Genomic DNA, 26,394 nt, shown 5'->3' with positions numbered 1-26,394 from the left:
ATGTTCAAGAATTATGTTTTTCCCTTCTTCCATTTTCCGGGAAATGACTGTTCGAAAAATCGAACATTGGCCGAAACCCGCATTTTTTTTTGTAAGTACAAACATACTGCAAACTAAAAGTCACTTCAATTAGCAAATATACGTTATTCATAAATGCATCAATTTTGGATTCCCGGAAGAACAAGAACAGGAGAATGGAGGTCTCTAAGTATAAATCCAAATTAATCCACCTAAGGTGAGATGTGGCATTTCTTATTTCATGTAATTTTAACTTATTACTGACAGGCTTTTTCTTTCAAACGAAAGCATATGCTGTGTTATTTTTATTGTTAACTGTGGAGAAATGTCAATGCTTAAAAACTAGTCTCTCCAATTATCCATTTCCCGAAAAAATCGAACATTTTCCAAAACCTGCAAAGTACCAGAGTACTGCTAAAAAACAATGGCATAGAGGGTTGGGAGGTTATTATTCGGTCCGGCGGAAGAATATTCACCCAAACAATCTCATAAGGATCCTCGTTGCACGTATTGATCATTTACTCCAGCTCCTCCACAAAAGAAATTCTACGGGCCGCCATCACCTAATGTTGTTACGGACAAAAAATCATACAGATTTTCGATAATATTTGCTAAATTAATCGATATTTGCAAACATTCACAACTGAAAATGCAAAAAGAAATGAAAAACCTTCCGTCTTCTAAAGTAAACAAATCAAAATGCGCAGCGGATGTTAGATGTGTTGGTGTTGATTCAGCAGAAAAAAAAATGTTCGTTATGGCCAACGTTCGATTTTTCGAACACTAAATTTCCCCGGCTGTTATTTTCCTGTATGCGGCTCAATCAAATGATTTTCGCTCTATATCACAATGTATGTTCTTTTATCAGAGCAGTACTGTAGAAAACTTCACATATTTTTGTATTTTATTGGGGTTTTTAATGGAAATTGAAAACACCTTCCAAACATACTTGCTTTAAATCGAATTTATTATCCAAAAAAGTTACTCAAAATTGTATGAAATCGATATAAGTGATAGCTAATAAATTAAGCTATCTTTTGGTGCAAAAACATTACCATAAGGTTCCTGTCCAAAGACATGAAAAATTATCAAAGTTGCTGTTCGATTTTTCGAACGCTTGGCCTAAAATGGGTTAACAGATCGGGAAGATGTTTGCATCAATTGATAGGAAATATTTCTATGCGTCTATCACAGATAATAAAATATTATTTTACATGAGATGAACAATTGAATAACTGTAAAATGTCAAGCGTTATTTAAACGTCTAAACTACCAAGATTTGATTGACACGATTTACGGTTTCCCCAACACAGACTTCAAAATCGATGTACCTGTGGAAATCCACTCTGCAAATATACATGCAAGTTGGGGGTATTTTTGTTCCCACCGAGCTGTGTTTCCCTAACACGGACTTCTAAATCCATGTGCCTGGGGGAATCCGCTTTGTCGAAACATGCAAGTCGGGGGTATTTTTTCCCATTGTGGGCTTCAAAATTAATGTGCCTGGGGTAATCCGCTATACAAATACATGCAAGTAGGGGATTTTTTTTTGGTGTTGAGTACTTTTGTACTCGCTTGTCGTTGTGCAGACCGAAATATGTTTCCCTAAACCGTAATTTTAAACTGTGAAGCCTTCGAAAATCGTCATTTCAGATACTAGAGGTGAATGAACTTTCGCGGTTCGAGAACTACGTAAACATGAGATGTGCAAAATTTTTAGATGGAAATGTAAAATACAATGATCGTTTGACAATTCTTCCGTTCACATATTTTGGTAGTCCTAGGCATCATATCAAACGTAAAAGGACGTTCATCAAATTTATTTGTAACGAAGAACATAATCTATGACAAAAATTCCGATGCAAAAATAAAGTTCGAAGTGATAAACAAGTGGATTGCAGAATATAATTGCGTAGTTCTACGTCGAAAATATGCGGTCGTGTCTTAGATACAACCCCTTACAATTTTTTTTAAAATAATTTATTATACCCGGCAAACTTTTTCCCGCCCAAAATTTATTGTGACATTCACGTTTTCTTACTATGCGCACGTCCATGGGTCCAATCGGGATTACTTTCAGACAAAATTCTCGTTCAAGATTTTCTAGCCACTTGCAAATAACATGTTTCTCAGTTACATGACATAAATGTTTGATACAGAAAATATGATAGAATAAAGACAGTCCTAAATCGGACAATTCCTTCCTCGAGTAATGCAGCCCCCCTTAGGGAGGGGGAGGAGTGTCAAACCACCATATGAACGTGTATTGCCCCCTACAACCTCCATATACCGAAATTGGTTCCATTTGCTTGATTAGTTCTTGTGCTATGCAGAAACTTATGCTTCATCTGTATGGTATCCCCCTCCCCCTTAGAGAGAGGAGAGGATTGTTGATTCACGATAGAAGCCTCCACATGCCAAATTTGGCTTCATTTGCTTGATAGTTTTCGAGTCATGCAGAAATTTGTGTTTCATTCGTATCGCAGCCCGCAGACTGAGGCATTTTGATTGAATGTAATATTTTTCTGTTTACTATTTTTGACAGCAGAGGCAGCCGTGGCAGTGATCCGAGCTCTGCAATACAATTTTCTTAACCGATGTTAAATTTGCTAAAACTTACATTATAGACCTATTAAACGTAAAAATAGTAATTGTATTGATATCAACACAAATTTATTTTATTGATTTTCATGACATGAGCGTTTCACGCTATGACTCAGGAATAACATTTTATTGAGTGGTTTTTATAGCTATTTTGATAGGTTTGATTCCATTCCATTATTTGTATTCAAGAGGCTTTAAGCTTTGCAGTTCATTCGCCTCTAATTGAGCTTGATGTTATTTTAACCCTTTAATGGGCTGTGAGAACTAGGCATGTAATCAACGCAAATTCCAATACAACGACATGTTTACATGGTAAAATACACAAACCTTTTTTTTCAATACGCAAAACAATCAGAAACATTGAAAAAATTGGTGGCAATGTAGTTGCCCCCTGCCCGGCTAGCGTAATATGTTGGTGGCAATATAGCTGCCACCCACCCGTAAAAGGGCTAGTGTTAGATGTTGGTGACAAAATAATTGCCATGTGCCCGGCTAGCGTAAAATTTTGGTGGCAATATAGTTGCCACCTGCCCGTCTAGCGGAAAACACTTGATGGTGAAAATGATTTTTTTGTATTTGTATTTTTGATGTTAGTTTCAACAAAAACAACTAATAAAACTCATGATCAGACTCAGCAGGTCCTAAACAATTCATATGCATTGAAAACTTCAGCAAAATGACTATTCACTCTGGCTGCTCTAAATTGGGAGTTGTTAACACAAAAATGGCTCAAAAATAAATAGTTTTTGATTTTTTGCGCTCAAAAAATCAGGCATGTTGCTAGACATCAGAACAAGTTACCACATAAGGTTAGAAGTGATAATTTATTGTTAAAGAAGAGAAAAAAATAAAATCGTTGGTGGCAATATAGATGCCGGTACCCGTTAACACGTTCGTCGCCCAATGCGCTGTTTTTGAGCTTCTCGCGAGGCCCAAATTGCGGATGAATTATTAAATGAAGACCAAACATAGTTTGTAGACAACTTTACATAATCTAATGAAATTTATTTCTATTTGAAGACGAATTGACAACAATAGCACATGCCAAAGTCATATTATATGGGTTTCGCAAATAACTCCAGTACAAACCTTCTGGGCTATAAATTGATAAAAAGAATAGTATAAACATTATATTAATATGATTATGATTTTATTATTTTCCTACATATCCTATAGTTACATTTAGGTGCCTATTCTGTCAAATTCATTTTGAAAATCCTATTAAATTTGAACGAGGAAAGTGTCACCCGTATCTGGGTGACGGGGCGACGAAAGGGTTAAAAAATTATAACTGGGAACAGACAATATGTTTTTTTTTGTGTTTTTCCGGAAGATTAGGCATAAAAACATCGTTTTATGAAGAAAAGTGAAAATTGTCGAAAAGTACCATGGGACGAATATGCTTAGGACGGTAGTGTTACAGTCAAGAAGTGCCCCAGTGGTACCGTGAAAATGGAGTCGATTACATTGAAAAAGTCCTCAATCCTTTCAATTGCCCCCAATTCCGAAAAATATTGGGCAATTGTCGAGCGGAAATAGAAGAAGGGTATCAAAGTGACTCGGGATGCTGCAGACATGAAGAGATCGTGGAATGAAATGACCGCTAAGGTTGTCCAACAGAGAATCCAAACTTTGATGGAGGGTTTAGTACGAAAATCAATCAAAATTGTAATTTTTCAATATTTTTTTCTAGAACAAACAATAAATTATCTGTATTTCAATATAAAAACATATGTGTACCAACTGGTTTTTGTGATTCTGGATTCTAAATGAATCAAGCTTTAGAAGGTATTTTGTCAACTGTTGTCATTTTTTTTGGAAAGTTATTATTCGTTACTAGTGCAGATGAGCGGACCTACTGTATAGAAAACGAGCCATTGGAAAGTACACGCGTTGTGAAGGACCTCGGTGTAATGCTGGACTCGGAGCTGAACTTCCGTGAACATTATGACTATGTCATCAACAACGCCAACCGAAACCTAGGGTTCATCTTCCGGATATCCGCAGAATTCCGTGACCCATACTACTTAAGATCTCTGTATTTTAGTTTAGTTCGGTCCACATTGGAAACAGCGGTTGTAGTATGGAACCCCTTTCGCAGGGTATGGATCGAAAGGATTGGGAGAATATAATCGAAGTTTCTGAGGTACGCATTGAGATTTCTGCCTTGGCAAAATCCAAATGAGCTCCCATCATATGAAAGCCGATGCCGTCTGCTGGCGATACACTGGAGAAGAGACGGAACATAATCAAAGCCACATTCGTCGGAAAACTTCCTCTTGGTGAGATAGATACCCCATGGATTCTCACCCAATTCAATATTAACGTCGTACCACGACCACTCAGACAACGGAGTTTCCTACGACTTCCACCACACCGAACAGATTATGCTCAGCACGAGCCAGTTTCATCTGTGTGTGTGCTTTTTAATTCTTTTTTATTATTTGTTTGATTTCAATGTGAGTTGTAAAGTTTTCCGTGATCGAATTTTAAATGTTGTGTAAGGGTAGTGTTCATGTAGACTTTGAAGTCCGATGGATGAATTATAAACAAGAAACAATAAACAATATGTAACACTGTTTCCTTTGGAAACATAGCTGGTAATTGGATCTGAGTAGGGAAATCGTTAGAACGAGATTGGTTATGTGGTCAGGATAGAACAATAAAGTTCATGAACTTATTCGGATTAGGTGATTTCAGTTTGGAGGAAAGCACAAAACCGAACGATGCATTCCAAGCATCGACGTAAAATGAGACTTGCATTGCGAATTTGTCAATGTTTAAGATGGACTCTGGAAGGTCGAAAAATAACGGATTTTCGTCAATTGTTTTCCGGATGTTGGAATTAAAGTTCAGTGTGGATAAATTTTTGTGATTGATTAAGGCATAAGCATTCTTATGTTTTGGGTACCAATATAGTGATATGGTCGGACATATCTAATAATGGTGCAATTATGTTAATTATGATTGCGTTATAGTGTATAATCGTATAATTTGACACACGTTGTCCAATGAATGGAGCTTATTGAAGGGAAACGGGAATACACAAGAATAAACATGAGCACCTACCATCGGTTTATCTGCTCGAGTATTTCCATTTTTGCATTTCCTAGATTTGTTATTAACAGCCTCCTTCTAGAATTAACTTGAATATATACCCACTTCAAGGTCACAATCTTGACATCATTGTCTCATTTTCCATATTCTTTGATCTCGTTAACACTGTCAGCTTATCGCGATATCTGCAACTTCTGCAGTTTTTCCCGATTCCTCCGACAATTTTAACCACGATGTAAGAAAAATAAGAATTTCCATCTTCTTTACACACTCTTCATCTTCACATGTTGCGTACCAAGCTGCGAGATTTTTTTCACACTGAATTGAACTGAAAAATTGCGGAAGCAGTGGATTTTCTTTTTGCATATAATAGTGAAACATTTGGATTTTTTCAGTTTGTTTTATATTTTCCCGCTTTCTTTGTACAAAATAATCTTACGTAACTTATCTTACGATACTTATTTTCTAGAGAATAAATAACTATTCGTGAACATAACAGCTCAACTCTTCTCACAGGCAATCACAATCATTCACATTCATCCCACTCGCAATTAGTTAAACACACAATCATTCTCTCACTCACTACTGCCCACTAATGGCACACTCCTTGTTCACCGCCAGCTCGAGAGCCTGCTCGAGCTTCATCGTTTCATTTTCTTCACACAGTCGGTCCAAAATTTGACCACTCCTCAGCCCGGTCACAAACTTGTCCAGCAGGATTGCCTCCAGGTTCTCCCCGAACTTACAGTCCACCGACAATTTCTTCAACCGACCGTACCACTGGGTGACATTTTCGTGGCCCTCCTGTCGCGAGTTGTAAAACACGGTCCGTTCCCGGAACACCGCCACCTGGGGGCTATACTGCTTACGAAGGGCGGTACACAACTCTTCGAAGGTTTTGTTCTTGGGCAACACGGGGTGACACAGATCACGCAACGTTTTGTACGAATCCCCACCGATCACGCTGATCAGCAACGCAACCCGCTTGTTCTCGGGGATCTCGTTGACCTCGAAAAACTGCTCGAGCCGCTCCTGGTACACATTCCAATCGTCAACGGAACCGACAAACTCCGGAATCGAACCAATCATATTTTGACCGACCATTTTGGATGCTTCACTACTAGCTACTCTTCTCAACCGACTTGCGCTAAGACCGAACGAATCTGTTCAAGTGAACTGAACGGAGTCCGCTGCCGGCGAACGGGTTTTATTACGGCCAGCGCGGTGTTGGTATAAGTAATTGGCCGATGGGTTTATTCGCTATGCAATTATAGGCGTTACAGTGTCGATATACGCGCTGTTGGTGGCGAACTGTGTTTGTGGGATACCGACTGGCATCGGATGAACCCAAACGTATTCACAACACACATTTGTCTGCCGCTTTCAAAAGCGACGATGAGTCACAAATTGTCGTGCCGGCTCAGGGGAGCACAGGACTGAACCAACAACAACTCAACGCGGAATTTCATCATATTGCTGCGTTTCGGAAATGATAACGATGATTTCATTTCTGCGGGCAGTTTAAGCTGTTGCAAGTGTTATCCTTATCAGTAAGGATTGAATTCTGACAAATAAAACCTGCATCTAATCCTCGTCTCATAAAGAGGGGTCGCTATCTATAAAAGTTTTCAGCTGCAGTGAGGTAAAGTACTACCTTCCAACTGGCTCGCCAGAAGGCAATTCGTAATTGTTAGAAACTTCAATGAAAATACCGAAGACACATCTTTCTATGTTACGGATACAGGAATGTATTCTGGAACAGTTCTTTTATGGTCAGCTTGAACTAGAAAGTTTGATTTCATTCGGATGAATTTTATTAAATCATATTTTGTATATGTTTGCAAAGTAACTTCATTTTCAATTCTCGTGTTACGTCACTAACTTTTCTTTTATTTTATTTTCATTTATTTTAGTTAGGTTTTTAATTTACAAGCGAAAATTTGTTTATCTGCATAAAAAAGAGATTAGACATCTATATCTACAGTGACTCAAATCCTTAATCGTACTCCACCATGCAGATCCCTTCTGTTGAAATTCGAAAACAAGCTTTCACAACATTATATTTAGATAAAATTATATTGTCATATGAGAGTTGAAAGGCTTGCTATCTATTTTCAGAATAATGGTTTTTATTTCTTTAAAAATGACGAATGTATGTGCTAATGTATGAAAATGGACTCAAACTCATAATCGTACGCTGGTTGAAATCTCTACTCGATTTTGAAGGCGTTGGCCAATTTCCTAATTCCATCATTATTATGGTATCCCTTTTCATTGCAACTATCTTTAGCTGCCTTCAGATTTATCTAGGAGTTTTTTGGTGTATTCGGAAGGTATATGTATCATTTTTTTGATTAAGTGGTTTTTAAAATCGTTATTTTTAGAAATTTAATGGTTTCTAAATTTACTACACAGATAACTTCCTTAGTTTTTTTACAGGGATTGATGTCGGGAGATTGTGAAGGAATATCAATAACTTTTAAGTAATTGTAATGTAACCATGTGTGAAATTTATATCTCTTGAGCTCTGGGTCATTGTCCTGGAAAAACTTTAATCCTCATCTCTTTGTTGACACTTTGCTTCATATACCAAACCTTTCAACGCAAACCTTTTCACTCTCATATGACAATATAATTTTATCTAAATAGAATGTTCTGAAAGCTTGTTTATAACATTCAAAACGAGTACGATTACGGATTTGAGTCTCTGTGTATTAGAGTGCCAATGAAAATGACCATCTTGAATTTTCAAAGGGAACTTGATTAAAAATTGTTGATTCCCATCAAAAACTACCTTATACAAAATATCAGCTCAATCGGACTTCATTTACTAGTGTCGCTCAGCCGACACGTTCATCGAAATAGCGTTCATCGTATCATTGCTGAGCCTATTTCGAAGCTTATTATTGTTCAGATTATATTCAGAAAAAATCGCTCGACAGTTGCAGAGAATTGAGGCATGGTGAGAACGTTACAAATAAGGTATTGAAGCGCCGAAAATGCGAGCGAACCGTCAATTATTTTTATGCATCCAATTGTTGTCTACCACATACTCGTTTTCTGGAACTGTGATTTCCTTACGGAGCAATTTTATCTTAAGGGTACGGAATTCATTCTCCAGATCTTGCATATTCCCATCGTAGAACCCTGGAACCCCTGACACAACGTTAATGCTTGTCAAATTGGAGAAGTTTCTAGTATTTAACATTGCTGCAGCCTTAAAATTCTGCAAGCAGACTGATTTTTGTCACATTCATACTATGGCGAAAAACAAAATCAACTCTGGAAATCGTAAAATGCATCTCTTCACCACTGTCGCTAACGAAAGCCAAAGGGTGTAGGATTCGAACTCGCTTTTTGGGCTATTGGATATATAAAGGGTTTTTCATTAAGAGTGCTACAAAAGTTTTTTTTGAATAAAACAAAAACGGTTTTGGATATCAATGAACTTATTTATTCATGTGAAAGTACATTTGATGCCATTATGGAACTCGATTCCTATTGCGTGACCCCCACGGGCACGCTTGACGAAGTACAGACGCTGAACCCAATTTTCGACGGTTTTTAAGCATAAATCGGCCGATACTGCTGTAATTTCACGTTCGATAGACTTGACGTAGCCCCACAGGAAATAGTCTAAGGGCGTCAAATCGCACGACCGAGACGGCCAATTGACTGGACCATTTCGTGAGATAACACGCTCACCAAACTTGGTTTTCAAAAAATCGATCGTTAAATTCGCCGTGTGGCTTGTGGCGCCGTCCTGTTGAAACCACGTATTGTCCAAGTCCATATCATCCAATTCGGGCCAAAAATATCCGGTTATCATTCAGCGGTAGCGATTCCCATTCACAGTAATGTGCCGGTCTTGATCATAACGGAAGAAGTACGGCCCAATGACGCCGCCGGACCATAAACCACACCAAACCGTAGTTTTTGACGTAGAACTACGTCTTTCAAAAAAGGTGCCAAATCAGAAAACAGGTGACGTATTTATTATTTATTCATTGTTTTTAAGAGGCTTTAAATTTTGCAGTTCATTCGCCTCTAATTTTTTTTATGAAATAAACTTAACGTTAATAACTATTTCCACAGCGAACAAGTTCTGATGCTTTGCACACCATTGGAATCGAAAATTCTCTAAGATTTGTTTGATATTAGGCTGTCAAAAAAGTCCTGCGGTATTTTTTTTGAATTTTCATTTGTTCATAAAATTAGTTACAATCATCTGTTTTAAGTTAAATATGCGCCGTTTTGTTCGATGACTTGTTCCCAACGAGATGCCAACTTCATAATACCCCTGTTATAGAAGCTCGCTTCCTTATTGGCAAAAAACTCGGATAGCCAATTTTCACAGGCCTCTTTTGTGGCTTACTTCTGACTACCTAGCTCGTTCGCCATGGACAAAAACAGGTGGTAGTCACTTGGTGTAAGGTCCGGACTATACGGCGGATGCAAGAGAACCTCCCATCCGAGCTTCCGGAGCTTCTGGCGCGTCACCAAAGAAGTGTGTGGCCTGGCGTTGTCCTGATGGAAGACAATGCGGCCTCTGTTTATCAAAGATGGCCTCTTCTTCATGATTGCTACCTTCAAGCGGTCCAGTTGTTGGCAGTACAGGTCCGAATTGAGCGTTTGGCCATAGAGAAGCAGCTCATAATAGATTATTCCTTGACAATCCCACCAAACACACAGCAGAACCTTCCTGGCCGTTAATGGGGACTTGGCCACCGTCTGAGCCGCTTCAGCGGGCTTCGACCACGACCGTTTGCGCTTCACGTTGTCGTAAGTGGCCCACTTTTCATCGCCAGTCACCATCCGCTTCAGAAACGGGTCGATTTTGTTGCGATTCAGCAGCGATTCACATGCGTCGATACGGTCAAAGATGTTTTTTTTTGCGTCAACGTGTGTGGCACCCATACATCGAGCTTCTTTGTGTCCAAGCTTCTTCAAATGGTTAATAACGGTTTGATGACTTATCCCCAGCTCTTGGCCGATGCTACGGCTGCTACTATGCCGGTCTTTCTCGGCTAATTCAGCGATTTTGTCGCAATTTTCGACGACAGGCCTTCCGGAGCGTGGCGCATCTTCGACGACCTCTACACCAGAACGAAAACGTTGAAACCATCGTTGTGCGGTGGAAATAGAAACTGTATCGGGTACATAAACTGCACAAATTTTATTGGCAGCTTGAGATGCATTTTTGCCTTTGTCATAGTAGTGCTGTAAAATATGTCGGATTTTCTCTTTATTTTGCTCCATATTTGCGACACTATAACTCACTAACGACTTAACCAAACAAAACACTGTCAAGGACTATATTATAGCGCGCAAAAATACCTTTCCAACAAGCTATAGTATGACTCGATATAATGAATACAACTAGAACTACGCGCTGACAACGACACCTCGCGGAAATACCGCAGGACTTTTTTGACAGCCTAATATACTATACAGTACAATCCACTAATGCCTAAACAGTTTCAATTAATGAAAACTGGAAACATTCTCATTTTCCCATACATTTGTTCTGCCGATTTGTGTGCATTCCCGAACAGAGCTGTCAATAGCGAGCATTCGTTTCTGCCCGTTTCCAACATATATGGTTTAAATAAGCCATCCGCGATTTGAAGCCACACCACCTCTCGTTTGGTGGTCATCGAAGCAACGTGGTTGCCGCAGAGCGTCAGGCGGGAGAGGATTATTTTCTTGACGGGTGAAGGAGGAGTATTTACAATGCAATAATTAATCAGAATTAATACAGTTTCTTTCCACAAGGGCCCTTCTCAGGGCTAGAGGCGAAAACCAAAAATAGAATAGAATGAAAACACAGATGCGAGTGAGCTAGCATAACACAACGAGCGGATACAATTCATACCTAATGATGATTTCACACACATAAACACACAGCTCGATACAAGGAGAGGAATCTCTCTAGATTGGACCCCACCAGTGGTAATCCAACTTGGATATCGTCGTTTGGTTTTTCTGTTCGTTTTTCGCGATATTCGCATCGTGTGTTTTTCTTTCCGCGCCATAAATTGGACGCTGTGTGATGAGCAAGAAGAAGAGGAAGGCAGGCTCGAGCCCTGTAAAAAACGAACGCATTGCATTGAACGCAAAAAACGAACGCAGGGGCAAAAAAATTTCGAGGCAAGCGTCATCTAATGATGCACGCGATGTTAGTGCAGTGAAAAGCGCTCGCACTGAACCGAGCCTTCGTGAGTGTGACACCGCATCGCACAACAGCGAAGTAGGCGATTTCGGCACGTCGGTCGAAAATGTAAACGCCGTTACCCAGGCAGCAACCAAAATCAAGCTCCTCCCGCTGGTGGTGAAGGCGGTCGCTCTTGACAAACTCATCAGCGAATTTGCATCAATGGGTGTTACAGCAGAGTACAAGCTGTGTGGCATAATTCAGTTTTTTTCCAAGCAGTTAACATTGTTTGTTTTCCGTCATCATAAGGGCTTCGTTGGTGCCTTTGAGAATGCATCTATGCATTAAACTGACGTTATGGCGAAGCAGGCGTTAAGGTTGTGCGCCAAAAAAATATTTGGGGAAAACCAAGCATCTTGAATGTCTTACTGGAATGTTACAAGTTATTTGGGTTCGCGTGCCAGTCGCAAATCTGCCTTCAACTAGGATTGAATTTGCGCTTATATGTATAATGACTTATATAAAATAACAGCGTAGTTCTAAGTCAACAATGCGGTCGTATCTTGGACACAACCTCCTATAATTTTTTTCTGAATAAATTTTGTTCTTGGATTTGGTTTCAAACAATAAACCCGGTGAACTTCGTCCTGCCCAAATTTGATTTTGACATAGAACTATGTCTTTGATTTCTATATAGGGGGGTAACTCTACGAAAAATGTAACGATCCATTAAGAGATTTCAAACGCATACTACTCAAAATAGTTATTGCGATATATGTTGTGTTATATACCATTAGACAGGAAATTTATCCAGCAATTTTTGCGCTTGAAACACGAACCGAAAATATAGTAAAAAAGTAAAACATCTTGATGATTAAAATGAGTATGTTTTTTCGATAGCACTAACCACTCGCTTTCCTCCTCGAAGCTGTTACGGTTTAAAAATATAAACCGCAACAAAAAACACTTTTCACATTTTAGTAAGATGCGAATGAAAAATAAGTATACAATAAAAAAAAACAACTTACCAACACTAACGAAATTTTTAAATATACCTACCTATGTTGAGGCACAGCATGTTGTCAAAAAAAAAGTCAAATGACAGATGTCAAAAAAAAAACTAACAACATAAACGAATAAACAACTACCTCAACTACAGCCATGGAACCGGTTGTGAAATTTCCGGTCTCAAATGACTACAACTGAAGGAATATCTGCAGGATAGATGAGAAAGAGAGAGAAATAGCAAGAGAAAGAGAGAGAGAGAGAGAGAGAGAGAGAGAGACGAAGAGAAAGATCGAAATGAAGAAATAGCGGAGCTGTAAAGAAAGGTTGAAGAAATTCGACTCCTTCTTAGCGCACGGACCGTCGAAGGAATCGAACTTAGAACGATTCGAACAGAAGAAAAGTACTTTTAAAATAGAGAAGTGAAGTGCGAGAGAAAATAAGGGCTGGAGAAGTTGCAGCTCCCGGGAACCGTCCACGACGAGCGACCTCCACCCTCCTCGCTAGAATACCGACGGAAAAGGTACCTAAACAATGTGCCTGTGGTCAGCGAGCCCCCATCGTTATCGCTGCTCCACACGCACACAGGTGAGTCGGTTGAACGTTTTGGAGGCCAGTACGGTGAGGTCTGGTAGAGCTTGGTCCCCGCTCATCGTACTTGGGCCGATGAAACCGATCCCTATGTGCGGGCATCGTGCGTGAGTAAAGAAAACCCAAACAACCTCTCTCTCTCCTCAAATCTTCGCCATACTTAGGCTAGGCGCAAATTGTGAAGCGTATAGCGCTCGTAAACGAACACGAGCGTGGTGAAGCGCATATTCAGTCGCAGTTTGGTGTAAATAACGTGCCACTCGCATAAAATGTCTGATTCACACAGATTTGCGCGATATATTTATTTACTAACACAATCACCCGCTACGCCAAACTCACGGCGCTATATGATTGTTCACTAACACAACCACCACAACCGGTACGACCAGCACGAGAAACTGTGGTTCAGCCACAGCGTCACGCGAGTCGTGTCTCACGAGCGCTCCACAATCTCGTGTCATCTAGTCAATTTGCGCCGTTCTATCTGTTTTCATTTGCCACAAAAACAGGCGCTATATCGCGGCAAGTTACTCGCGCTATACGCGTCTCAATTTGCGCTTGGCCTTACCTGGTTCCTGCTCGGCCGCAACGATTTACTAACAACTAACCTGAAAATAAAGAAAATATAATGAAATTTAAATGTACTTACCATTCTCTTCTTATTAAAAGTTGAATCCTAGAAATTTAAAGGTTCTATCTTCAACCGTCTTAATCGTGAGTCCGCTTCGTTCTAGGTTGAATGCCGACCCTGAGGTTAACTTCCACCTCTGAGCTAGCCGCAACTTACAAAGCAACGAGCAATCATTTTGCCGACAATTCGGCATTAGCTCACAGTATGAGTCGAAGCGTATCACGATTTACTCTCCATTTTCGAACAAACATTTATAAGTTGGCAGAATCAATGGAGGGATGATCTTGGAAAATAGTTTAACTCTCTTCTCCTCGAAGTTCAATCAATTCGGGCTCAATTCACGTGTTTATCGTGTAGGTCTAGCTATTGACAATTTATGTAATTGTGGTCCAGGATGTCATAATATCGAGCATGTTGTTTGGTTAGGTAAAAAATGCAATTAATGAATTTGAGTGGCTGCTGATTTAGAAGTTCGAAAGGGTGTACTCACGCATATCGAATTATTATAGCCTGTGTAGTCGCAATCTTAATATTATGTCTTCCTTAGAAGCTCGTTTCACTTCTTTGAATGCACTCCTTTTCCTTTCCTATACATAAGCAGAACTTAGCACCCAATGAGATCAGTTCACTACAGCAGCTACACGAACTTCCCAAGTGAGCACTCATGGCCATAAGATACTTAATATACATCTCCTGTCTATAAAGTTATTACAACCCTTTACTAACAATGTTCCGCACAACGTGGCAACGAAGGATAAAATACTATTTCCATCTAGAATATATTTCTGTAGTCATAGATTTATTTGAATTAGGCTTATATTTATGTAGATCTTAACTATTTAGACTTGTGTTTAAAAATGATAAATGATGACTCCTTGTCTTTTTCTGCATAATTGAATAAACAGAAGAAAAGGGTAGTAATGACTTTAATGGTATTTTTGTGTACATTTTTGAACCAAATGTGGTTCCGGATTCTACCACGTTATCTCATCTAACCAGTTTAAAGGATACAAGTTTATACAGGAAACGGTTTTGTTTTCAGGGCTACCATTCGATGTATCGAAAAAGAAAAAAATACTTATTTTGAACAATGAAAAAACTTTACTCAAATGCAATCACACAGTCACAGTCCTATGTCAAGATCCCATCCGTGATAGGCAACTCCAGCGGCAATACAATAATACATTTAGCATTCCAGAGTGTTGGTCAAAGAATTGCGCAAATAACAGCATTGTTTAACTCCTGCCATGATCTTCATCGATCTCTGCCCAAGGATCGTGGATCGAAAATAGGGTCGGATTGGTGCTCCTGAGGATTTCGCAAGGATAGCTAAGGATAGCTAGCTCATTCGTTGTATCGATATCCCGGCTTTCTCGACCTTTATACGAACACGGTTGATTATCCTGCTTGCGTTATAAACCATGAACACCTTCCGTGCATTTATATAGTCTACTAGCTAACCCGGCAAACTTCGTCCCGCCCATTTACTTGATTAATTCTCGAGTAATGCAGAAATTTGTGTTTTATTTGTATGGCAGCCACCCCTAAGAGAGGGGGGAGGGGTATCTAACCACCATAGAAACATTCATTGCACCCTAAAGTTTCCATATGCCTAATTTGGTTTAATTTGCTTGATTAATTCTCGGGTAATGCAAAAATTTGTGTTTCATTTGTACGGCAGCCCCCTCTAAGAGAGGGGGAAGGAGTATCTTAACACCATAGAAACATTTATTGCATCCTAAAACCTCCACATGTCAAATTTGGTTTCATTTGCTTGATTAATTCTCGAGTAATGCAGAAATTTGTGTTTCATTTGTATGGCAGCCCCCCCTTTGAGTGGGGGAAGGACTGTCTAACCATCATAGAAACATTTATTGCACCCTAAAACTTTCACATGCCAACTTTGGTTTCGTTTGCTTGGTTAATTTCCGAGTAATGCAGAAATTTGTGTTTCATTTGTATGGCAGCCCCCCCTTAGAGAGGGGGGAGGGGTCTCAAAATATCACGAAAACCTTTCCCGGCCCCAAAAACCCCTACATACCAATTTTCATGTCGATCGGTTCAGTAGTTTCCGAGTCTATAAGAATCAGACAGACAGACAGACATCACTCCATTTTTATATATATAGATTAGCTGACTTCTGCACTCCGTAAAAGACTATTTGAGCGCACCTGTCGACGAGACAGCAGAAGGGTTCAATATGTACGGACCAAAAGTTAAAACTGTCGACCTTCGCTTTCACAGTTGCTGACGATAACGCAGGACTGTCAAGTTTTAGCCAAATCTCCCTGTTGATGAGGGTGATGTCTGAGGTGAAACAAACATTTGTGGCTCGGCAATCCCGAACGTGGCGAACTCCACCGCGTAACCAGTTTGCCAAATTTGGTTACTGTCATTGGAAGGATGTTTCGGTGACTCATCGCTTTTAATACTGCTTCCCACCAATTAGCCAAATCGTTTGTACTTGATCATACATCGATGGCGTTTGATCATTGCGCTGTCGTGTTTCTGCTGCGCCGGATGAAAACTATATCCGAAGCGCGGTGAAACAGACTTATCCACAACAGATGGGTACCAGAACGCGTTACACGAGAGGGAACTACAAGAGACAAAGCTTTTTGAGAAGAATGATGAGACTGCATAAAATCATGAGGATTTTGTGGAGGATGGGATGAGTCATTTGAAAAGGAAACTTCAAAGAAACAAGCATGTCTCAAAAAATTGTGTTGAAATAACTCAATTCCCCGTAAACACTAATAAACCTTGATGTCACATCAGACCGTTACCATCAAATGCGATTTGCCCAATATGTCTTTTCTTGGATTTTTTTTTTCGAAAGTACTCGACCTCAAACTTCCAACAGTGAGAATTGCTTAGTGCAGCGGTCATAGTATTTCTGGTGCACCTTTTACTTGTTTGATATTTTATTCCGAACTACACGACCATCGAACGAGTCTCGATTCAAAAGCATATCATCCAACAACTGATTAGGAAAAATATATGATGACTTCTTCTACTAAATGTACTAGTACCAACTTCCATTGATCATAAAGTGATTTTTTGCCATTTTGACGTAGGACTACGTCTTTCGTATCTGTACCGGGGTGTAAGTTCAAAGTTTCGAAACCGAGAGAGTGACGCTGGACTGCAAGGCTTTGAACGTTAATACCTCTTTGCCGGCTGAACGGAGTGGTATAATAATCACTTCATTCGAAAGATAAAATGTCAACGAATTATATGTTTGTCACCTATTGGTCCAAAAAATCGTTTCAATAGCTTAAAAATTGCTTTGAAAGCAAGCTTTTGAAATCATAACAATCTAGCTCAATGATGATGATTGGTGATCGCAATGTGTTCCCGAACACGGACGCAAAATCTAGGCACCTGGAGAAACCGTCATAGCGAATACATGCAAGCTATGTTTTTTTTGCTCGCTTGCATTAGTGTTTGGGAAATCGTAGCGGACACACGCAAGGCGTGAGTACTTTTACTCGCATCAGTTTCTGTTCTGCTTTCGCATGGAACAGTAATGAAAAATTGCCACATCACGATAAAATCGAAATGAATTTTATGCAAGGTTATAAGACTTTATTTCGTTTTCACCGTGAAATGGCGCCCTCAGTTTTTATTCTGCGTATAGAGTGATCATGAAAAATCACATGTTATTCTCACGAAAACAAAAATGAATCATGTATCAAACATCTTCAGTTGCTTTCACAAGGCCACTCAATTTCCATCGGTTCGTTTCGGGACCACCAACAAGTTCGAAAGAGTTGAATTTTATGTTAATAACAATTCTATAATTATACTCATCCACCACCACACTAAAAAGAAAAACTTCATTCATTCATGCATTTAAAATTGATTCAGATGCAATTTCAAATAAATGATTACCGATCCAACGGTAGTCCTACGTCTACCTTGCGGTTATATCACAGATATAACCCACTTCTTGTTTTTCGGTAGGACGGAGCTGAATTCTCTTTTAAAACGACGAAATATTTGTTTAATTTCAATTTCAAAACCTGATGCTCTTCTTGAGAAACCATTTACATAAAATGGGAATAAAATCGAAATGTATATTGAACATCATGAAAACATAATAGAAGTATTGTTAGAGATCGATTGTAAACGAAATGCTCCGCAACTTTTCAGATCACGGCCCATGAAGCCAGGGACATTGACTCGTTCGGATAAAGCAAAAAGAATGAAATATACAGAATTTCCAGTTTAATAAATAATCCACATTTGGATCGTGGTAGCTTGATAACTAACAAACTAATCAATAACAAAAGTTATCTTCTCTAATACAGAGAGGAATCTAATTTGTAGTGTCAATTTAATAATTATATTTTATCTCATTTACTATTATTTTTTGTATAATTTACATCTATCTAATTTTCCACTGTTCGCCATCGACTGAATTTCCATCAGCAGCGCCGCCAGCAGCGTTGCGACGACGGCGGCGAGTGCGGTGACCGCTGCGTTTTTTGACTGCCCCTGCCCCAAGAGCAAGATCAACTCCTTCCGTAGTGCCATCGGCTTCCAGGCCTTCTGTCTCTGCTTCCAATGTGCAATCCAGAGCTGGGGCCGGATCAGCGGCCATCAACGTTTGGGGTTGGATACTGCTACTCTGCGGGGCTGCGGATTGGCCAAAAGCCGCTGCAAATCCGGCCGCTGGTGCTGATGCTTGTGGAGAACTGCCGAACAACGTTCCTCCCAGACCTCCCGCTTTCGGCAATCGTCCGGCGGCCGCCAAAGATGGTTGACCAAATCCGGTGCTTCCGAACAGTGGTCCCGCAGGCTGTCCGCCAAAGAAACACGTTTGTTTCACGGGAGGTGGAATGCAGCCGCCTCGGAAAGGCTGAAAGTTGGGAGCGTATGCGTTTTCCTTGGCAGCACACTCTTTATTCACGGCATAATCCAATGCTTGGTCCAGCTTTAAAGTCTCATTCTCTTCACACAATCGATCCAACACTTGGCCAGGTCTCATTCCAGTTATGAATTTATCCAACAAAACAGCTTCCAAGTTCGATCCGAACTTGCAGTCGACAGATAGTCGTTTTAACTTTCCATACCATTGAGTCACATTCTCGTGGCTCTCCTGGCGGGCGTTGTAAAACTTTGTCCTCTCTCGGAAAATCGAAATCTGCGGGCTAAACTGCTTCCTCAGCAGCTCACAAAGCGCCTCGAATGGTTTATCCTTCGGAAGCGTTGGATGACAGAGATCTCGCAAGCTTTTGTACGCATCCGTACCGACAACGCTGATCAGGAATGCACTTCGTTTCACCTCGGGAACTTCGTTAACCTCGTAGAACTGTTCCAGCCGCTCGTAGTACACATTCCAATCATCACGCGAACTATCAAATTCCCCAATCGATCCAATCAGTTCCGACGGATGGCTCATTCTTTAGCACATGGAACGGAGTCTCGTCTTACTTTGAACAATATACGCTCGATACTACTGAGCTGCGGCCATTTAGCGGTTCGCTTTATAGACTTTTAGCAGACAAACGTACGGATGGCGCCGCGGGGATTCCCAACTCAACCAACCAAAACCGAACGCCAACACTCGAAGTTCGAAGTGGTGGTAACCTACACTGGCTCACTATTGCCGGGTTCATCCGTGACTGCTGCCTGTGTTGGGGCAGAAAGCACACGGCAATATGTGTTCTGTTATTCTCCAACATTTCGCCGTATTACGTAATCGCGTTTTTCTCAGTAAAACAATTCATGTTGATTCGTGAGATAAACAGTAAACACACACAAGTTGAAACATTTTTTCTAGTTCAGAATAAAATTGCTCATAGCCGGTATTGAAGAATTTTTCCAACCGGTGTGGAGTAAGCAAATCAATAAAACCTATTTTTTTTCCGTCATTTGAACGAACGTGGTTTTCCGTGAACTCGATGTTTTAACTATCGTTTTGATTTTTATTCAATTTATTACATGCTTTCATGATACATGATATCAGTTCCATTGAGTTCAATATTTGATTTTAATACATTTTTTGGATCGTAAATTATCACTACAACTCGATTTTTTCAACACGCGCAAATTTTCTTTTCATATGCAACTACAACAGAGTTAGGCTGACCAAATAGTTCAGGAATAAAAAATTCGAGGGGTTGTATCCGAGACACGACCGCTTAAAACGTAGGACTACGCAATCTTTTTTCTAAATTTGTTGGTTTATCATTTCGGATATTATTTGATAATACGTCGGAAAGGGTTTAATGCGTGGTTTTTGTAGAATCATTTCGAGAAGAAACGATTCTTTCTTGCCTTTGCGAGAACAATACAATAATTGGTCATATGTCGCATTTTGTGTCTTTATATCAATGCACGCATTGCACTGATTATTTAACGACAGCCATCTTCCGTGCATCGCCATTTAATAAGCATCAAACATGCATCTAACAGATGCAAGTTTCTTACCCTTCGTTGTTTCTATTCTAGTGGCTGCATAAGTTGCCCGTTATTGATAGCTCTGTTCGGGAAAGCACACAAATAGACAGAACAAATGTATGGGGAAATAGGAATACTTCCAATTTTCATCAATTTAAACCATATACAGACCATGGGATTCTAATGTATAGCATATCAAACAAATCTTAGAAAAATTCCGATTCGATTGATATGCAAATCGTTAAAGTCCGTTCGCAGCAAAAATAGTTATTAACGTTAACTTTATTTCATAAAAACATTACCTGTTTTCTGATTTGGCACCCTTAATGTAAGACGTAGTTCTATGTCAAAAGACCGGACACTTAAGCCATGAAAACTTCTATAACATTGTACAGGGTGTACAACTTAATTCGTTCCGTTTTTTACATGAAAAACACATTTATTTGAATAATTAAGGGGTATTCTAGTGTAGAGACACTAATTTCGGATGTTTTCTTCGAATTCCTTAAAAATAAAACAAAGAATATTTCAATTATCCATTATATCATTATTTGTTCATCTATCTTTAAACAATAAAACAAAAATTGGTCGAAGAAAAAATATTCATAACTAGTACAGCTAAGAGCTGATGAAGTGAGAAGGTTAAAAAAAATTCTGAATCAGTAAAGATGCCGCTATCGCATGAACCTCGGACAAATCAAAAACATCTTTGTAGACCAAATGGCGGCCGTTTGAAAAACAAAATGCGGTTTAAAAAGTTATTTTTTACGTTTTCTAATTTTTTGACGTAGAACTACGTCTTTCATTAAGAGTGCCAAATCAGAAAACAGGTCACGTTTCTATGAAATAAAGTTAACGTTAATAACTATTTTTGCCGCGAACGGATTTAGACGATTTACATACCAAACGAATCAGAAATTCCCCAAGATTTGTTTGAAATTCTATACATTACAATCCCATGGTGTGTAAATGGTTAAAATTCATGAAAATTATAAGCGTTCCCATTTTCCCATACATTTGTTCTGTCCATTTGTGTGCTTTCCCGAACAGAGCTGTCAATAACGAGCAACTTGTGGACGAGAAACGAAGGGGAAATCGTAAGATGTAAAGTCTCCGTGAACAAAGGAAAAGAAGAAAAAATTATAGAAGGTTGTGTCCTTATATAAAATTAACAGTCTAGTTCTACGTCAACAATGCGGTCGTATCTTGGACACAACCTTCTATAATTTTTTCTTCTTTTCCTTTGTTCACGGAGACTTTACATCTTACGATTTCCCCTTCGTTTCTCGTCCACAAGTTGCTCGTTATTGACAGCTCTGTTCGGGAAAGCACACAAATGGACAGAACAAATGTATGGGAAAATGGGAACGCTTAAAGTTTTCATGAAATTTAACCATTTACAAACCTGGGAATTCTAATGTATAGCATATTAAACAAATCTTACGGTATTTCCGATTCGTTTAGTATGTAAATCGCCAAAATCCGTTCGCGGCAAAAATAGTTATTAATGTTAACTTTATTTCAGAAAAACGTGACTTGTTTTCTGATTTGGCACCCTTAATGAAAGACGTAGTTCTACGTCAAAACGAAGAGGAATATTTGCCTAGAGTATAAACAGTGGATCTCGCTGAGGCAATTTTTCATTCTTCGTGAGGACACCGTCTGAACAACATCGTTGCTGGGCGAGATGGATGGTGGGGAGTGGAGGAGTAATACGAGGAAAAAGTAAAGTTTTCCAAAGGCATTTTTGAAGGTTAGAGACAAATGAACTAAAGAAGTTTAAAGTCTCACGTGCCTTAGTTTCGGATTGAGCTGTGAACGAAATTACTCACTCGCTGATGTATTGCAATAATTGCATCAAACTGATTGTATTAAGGTTCTGAGCTACACAATTGTGTGGGGAATCATCAAGCTAGGCTATTGTCGGCTCACCAAGAAAGTAAATGTTCTGGAATTTTGTCTGTGATTTGGTTTCGCATGACGGTAGCAAAACTCTCTCCACAAAGGATGAGAGACCGGCAATATTAACAAAAAGGGCTTCTGTTGAGAAGAACGCAAAACGGAGATAAGTGTGTGCATATTTAATTGCTTCAAGCCCTCGATATATGGATATGTTTGTGTGTGTACGTGCGTGCGTTTCAACGTATTGCGCTGTTGCGGGTGAACATGTCGATCCGAACGTGGCGACAAGGAGGGGAGATAGCGGGAAGGAAATATTTGCGCTAGGATATTAGTAATGAATCTCTACTGAGCCAAATATTCAGCCTTCTTCCAAGCAGTTGACATTGTTTGTTTTCCGTCATCATAAAGGCTTCGTTGGTGTCTTTGACATTATATCAATGCATTAAACTGACGCTATGGTGAAGCAGAAGTTAAGGTTGTGCACCAAAAAATTATTTGAGAATACCAAGTTATTCAATAAGTTATAAATTTATTTGGGTTCGCGTGCCAGTTGCGAAACTCCCTTCAACTAGGATTGCATTTGCGCTAATCTTGATCATAATGAAGCAGTGCTACTCTTTTCGAGGTTGTTGAGATGACCAGTCACCAGGAAAATAAATTTCGTTCTGGAATTTTCTATGTGATTTGGTTTCGCTTGGCAATAGCAAAACTTTCTGCACTAAGGATGATAACTGCACTTATCTCGAGCATGTATTGTTCTGAGAGGACAAGAATGAATTATCAAACAATAATCGTCAAATGATTCTACAAGAAAAAAAATATTTCAGGGTGACCAAACTGGTAGAATGGTAATTTCTCAAATTTCGTAGCAACCTAATATAATATTCGCAGTTATAAACCAGCGACTTGAATTAAACTACAGTGTAGTTCTACGTCAACAATGCGATCGTGTCTTGGACACAACCTCGTATAATTTTTTAAGATAGTAAAATTTTTAAAGTATATTTTTTTAGAGGTTCATGCGATAAAGAGATGCCTGCAGATTGTATCCATATAAGTACGACATGGATCGGGTCAGTAGAACTTGAGATATCGTGTACGCCAGTTTGAAAAAACTAGTTTCGAGAAAAACGCGTTTGAATTTCATTGTTATGGCCGTACTAGGTTAGATACCACATCACTAAAATGGCTTTAGCTCGGTAAATAATAGGATTTTCGATAAGTCCTTTCCAGGGCATATTCTTGAATGCCTAAACTACAGAAATATAAAGGAAAAAAAATTGATTTGTTTTCAAATTTCTAGACTAGAATACACCCTTAAATAAATTGAAACATTATTCAAAATATTGCCCATCACTAGACACTACTTTTTCCCATCGGATTCCGTCGCGAGAGAAGTGTTCATCTTTTAAAGCCAAGAACGAATACAGACAATTTTTGATACCCTGTCTGAATTCCACGTATTCCACTCAACGTGTCCTGCATCCATTGAAACAAATGGTAGTCGGAAAGGGTAACGTCTGGGCTATACAGTGGATGAACCAGAATTTCCCACCCACTGTTTTCCAAATAGTTTTCAACAGGACCAGCAACATGAGGCCGAGCGTTATCATGATGGAATATGATCGACTCGTGTCTGGTCGAATAATCTGGACGTTTTTATACAATATCTCACTTTAAACGGATCAACGGAACCTTTTTTGACTTTAACATCAAAATCACCACTTTCAAATTGTCCAAACATCCATTCCTTCCATCCATTGTATTCCATATTCCAATCTATCCGAGTCACCTTATATGCAGTTTCCTTCCAAAAGAGACAGAAAATCAAAACTTCGCGCAAGTGTTAAAGACCTGTATACAATATTTGGTTGACAGATGTCGACACTTCACGATTCAGCAAAAATTATCTGGCACCGTCGACTATTTATAGCACCCTAATTTTGTGGAAACGAAACGAATTAAGTTGCACACCCAATTTTATTGGGCGAATGAAACCGTGAAAAACCCAAACAGTCAAATAATCTTGGATGTAACTGCTTTGTTCTTTACAACGAAGATATATTCAGATGAAGGAGCAACTTTACGAAAAAGAATATGATTTTAGGAAATTTTATCATAAGGTTTGTCAAATTCCAGATCAAAGTTCAGCAATCACAACTGACACGGATGTTTGTTTCACCTTTTTATCTCATTAATTATAAATTCTTTAATCAGTGTACGCTCATCAAACAAAATGTTTTTATCTATACAGGAAGGTACTTACTAATGCTACTTTGAAACAGTTTTAGAGAATTTCGCCTCGTGAATCAACTAGACTTTTAAGAATAGTTTGCATTTCTTTCGTTTTATGTTGAAGAATTCCAATAAAATAAACGAAATTCTCAGCAACATTGTCTGAACAAGGCTAAGCTACATATGTTTGAATGGACACTAACGATCTGTGGTGAAAAGTAACTGTGGTTTGAGATCCGGGTTTCATACGATTCGTGCAGCCACATTTTCGTAAGAAGCTGCGAACAATGTCACCGCGGCCTAATACAACAATACGTTCTTGTTTTGAATGAAAATAGAAAGGTAATCGGTCAAAAATACTGAGAATCCTCTCGATAGAAAATTCAAGAGAAAGAAATAGTGCGTTTCCATGCTCAAGCAATTCTGAATGAGGTTTACCGACGAAGTCGCAAAAACACTTCTATTATTCTACACTAACACACAATTGACAGACAAACTCTTTCCTTGCGAACACTCCGAGCAAAGCTAAAATCCAAATTCCAATCAGTTCGAAAGTTCGAAAGAAAAATATTGATAATGTTTTTGTGTTTTAATGTGTTGTTTCCATATAAAAAATATATGCTATAAACCGCATAATATCTTTCGAACCATCCCCCAAAATACAATTCAAGTGTTCGCATGTTTCACAAAAATAATTTGTTTGGCGTCTTCCGCCATTTATCTTTCTGTTTGGAAATATAGAACAGTGCTCCTTGCCGCAATACATGCAGTTTTCAATTAATCCTTCCCTCAAGCATGGGTGACAAATTTTGTTTATTACTGAGTACCGTTTTGTATTATTCATAGGAGCACCTTTTGGATTCGTGACCAGGTTCACTAGACATTAAAAATCGTTTAGAAAAAGTGTGAACAGATATATTGTTGCATAAAGTACAAGATTAGTATTCTTTTTTGCTGTGGTGGCTTAGAGCAGACAAACGACCGCAAAGGGTAAATAACATAACTTTTTCTACGTAGTGAATTATTATGAGAAAAGTAACACTTTTTTACCCTCCTCATTGTTGGATCTCTTTTGACACTTCTATTGGATTTGTTCGACAATCAATTTGATTCTATCCACATGACCCAGACCAGAACCTAGAGGCACAGACGGAAACATGACGTAGGACTTTGAGGACTATTGCTAAATTGATTTTTTTTAACTGCTCAGGAATCCGTCAATGAAATTCATTCAACACTCCAAATGGTGTTTGTAGAAAACCAGTTTGTTATACAGACTAAACAGTACTTGTAATTTGTGGGGAATTGTACTGGTAAAAAGAATTCGGAACCATTAATGGATTTTTTAGTTCCTATCTTCAAAATAAAATTGCGAACACTTGGAAAAAATCTGTTCTTTCGAACCATTCTTTCGCTCTTCCGTTCAGCGGTATCAATACCGGTATCAAGAACAACATTAAATGTTAGCTGGAACCTAACGAACATAGGCAGCTTCACAGCTATTCAAGTCCTGGCATTGATATCGTTAGATTAGATAGGACACTTTTTAATTTTCATGGATTTTTTCCAACTTATTGTAAAATAAAAGATGCTTCTTTTCAACAATCGCAAATTGTATTTAAAGACATGTTTCTCAGCCGAAAATGCTGTATTTAATAATTTGATGCTTCATATTTTCTGTCGGGACTCATTCTAGGTTTCATCAAGAATCGTATTTAATAATAGTTCAATCAGTAAACAAATCTCATTACGATTTTTTTCAATTTAATTTTTTTTTATTTTTAAAAGT

The 26,394-nt window shown here is 38.9% G+C and overlaps 2 protein-coding genes across 4 annotated transcripts in view; one reads left to right on the top strand and one right to left on the bottom strand.

The window, feature by feature from the left end:
- Positions 1-26,394, top strand: part of LOC129768828 (opsin Rh4) — a 276,388-nt gene that overhangs the window by 224,992 nt on the left and 25,002 nt on the right. The gene's annotated exons all lie outside the window — the stretch shown is intronic.
- LOC129768834 (uncharacterized) lies at positions 18,274-19,603 on the bottom strand. The gene has a single exon (XM_055770756.1). The coding sequence runs from the start codon at positions 19,465-19,467 to the stop codon at positions 18,451-18,453; it is 1,017 nt and encodes a 338-aa protein (XP_055626731.1). The 5' UTR covers positions 19,468-19,603; the 3' UTR covers positions 18,274-18,450.

This window comes from Toxorhynchites rutilus, chromosome 2 (assembly GCF_029784135.1).
Source record: "Toxorhynchites rutilus septentrionalis strain SRP chromosome 2, ASM2978413v1, whole genome shotgun sequence".
In the NCBI taxonomy this organism is placed as follows: Eukaryota; Metazoa; Arthropoda; class Insecta; order Diptera; family Culicidae; genus Toxorhynchites; species Toxorhynchites rutilus.
This window is presented reverse-complemented; position numbering and strand designations above follow the sequence as displayed.

Bases quoted from the DNA above. Each gene is read 5' to 3' on its own strand.
- LOC129768834 (XM_055770756.1), bottom strand. From the start codon at position 19,467: ATGAGCCATCCGTCGGAACTGATTGGATCGATTGGGGAATTTGATAGT.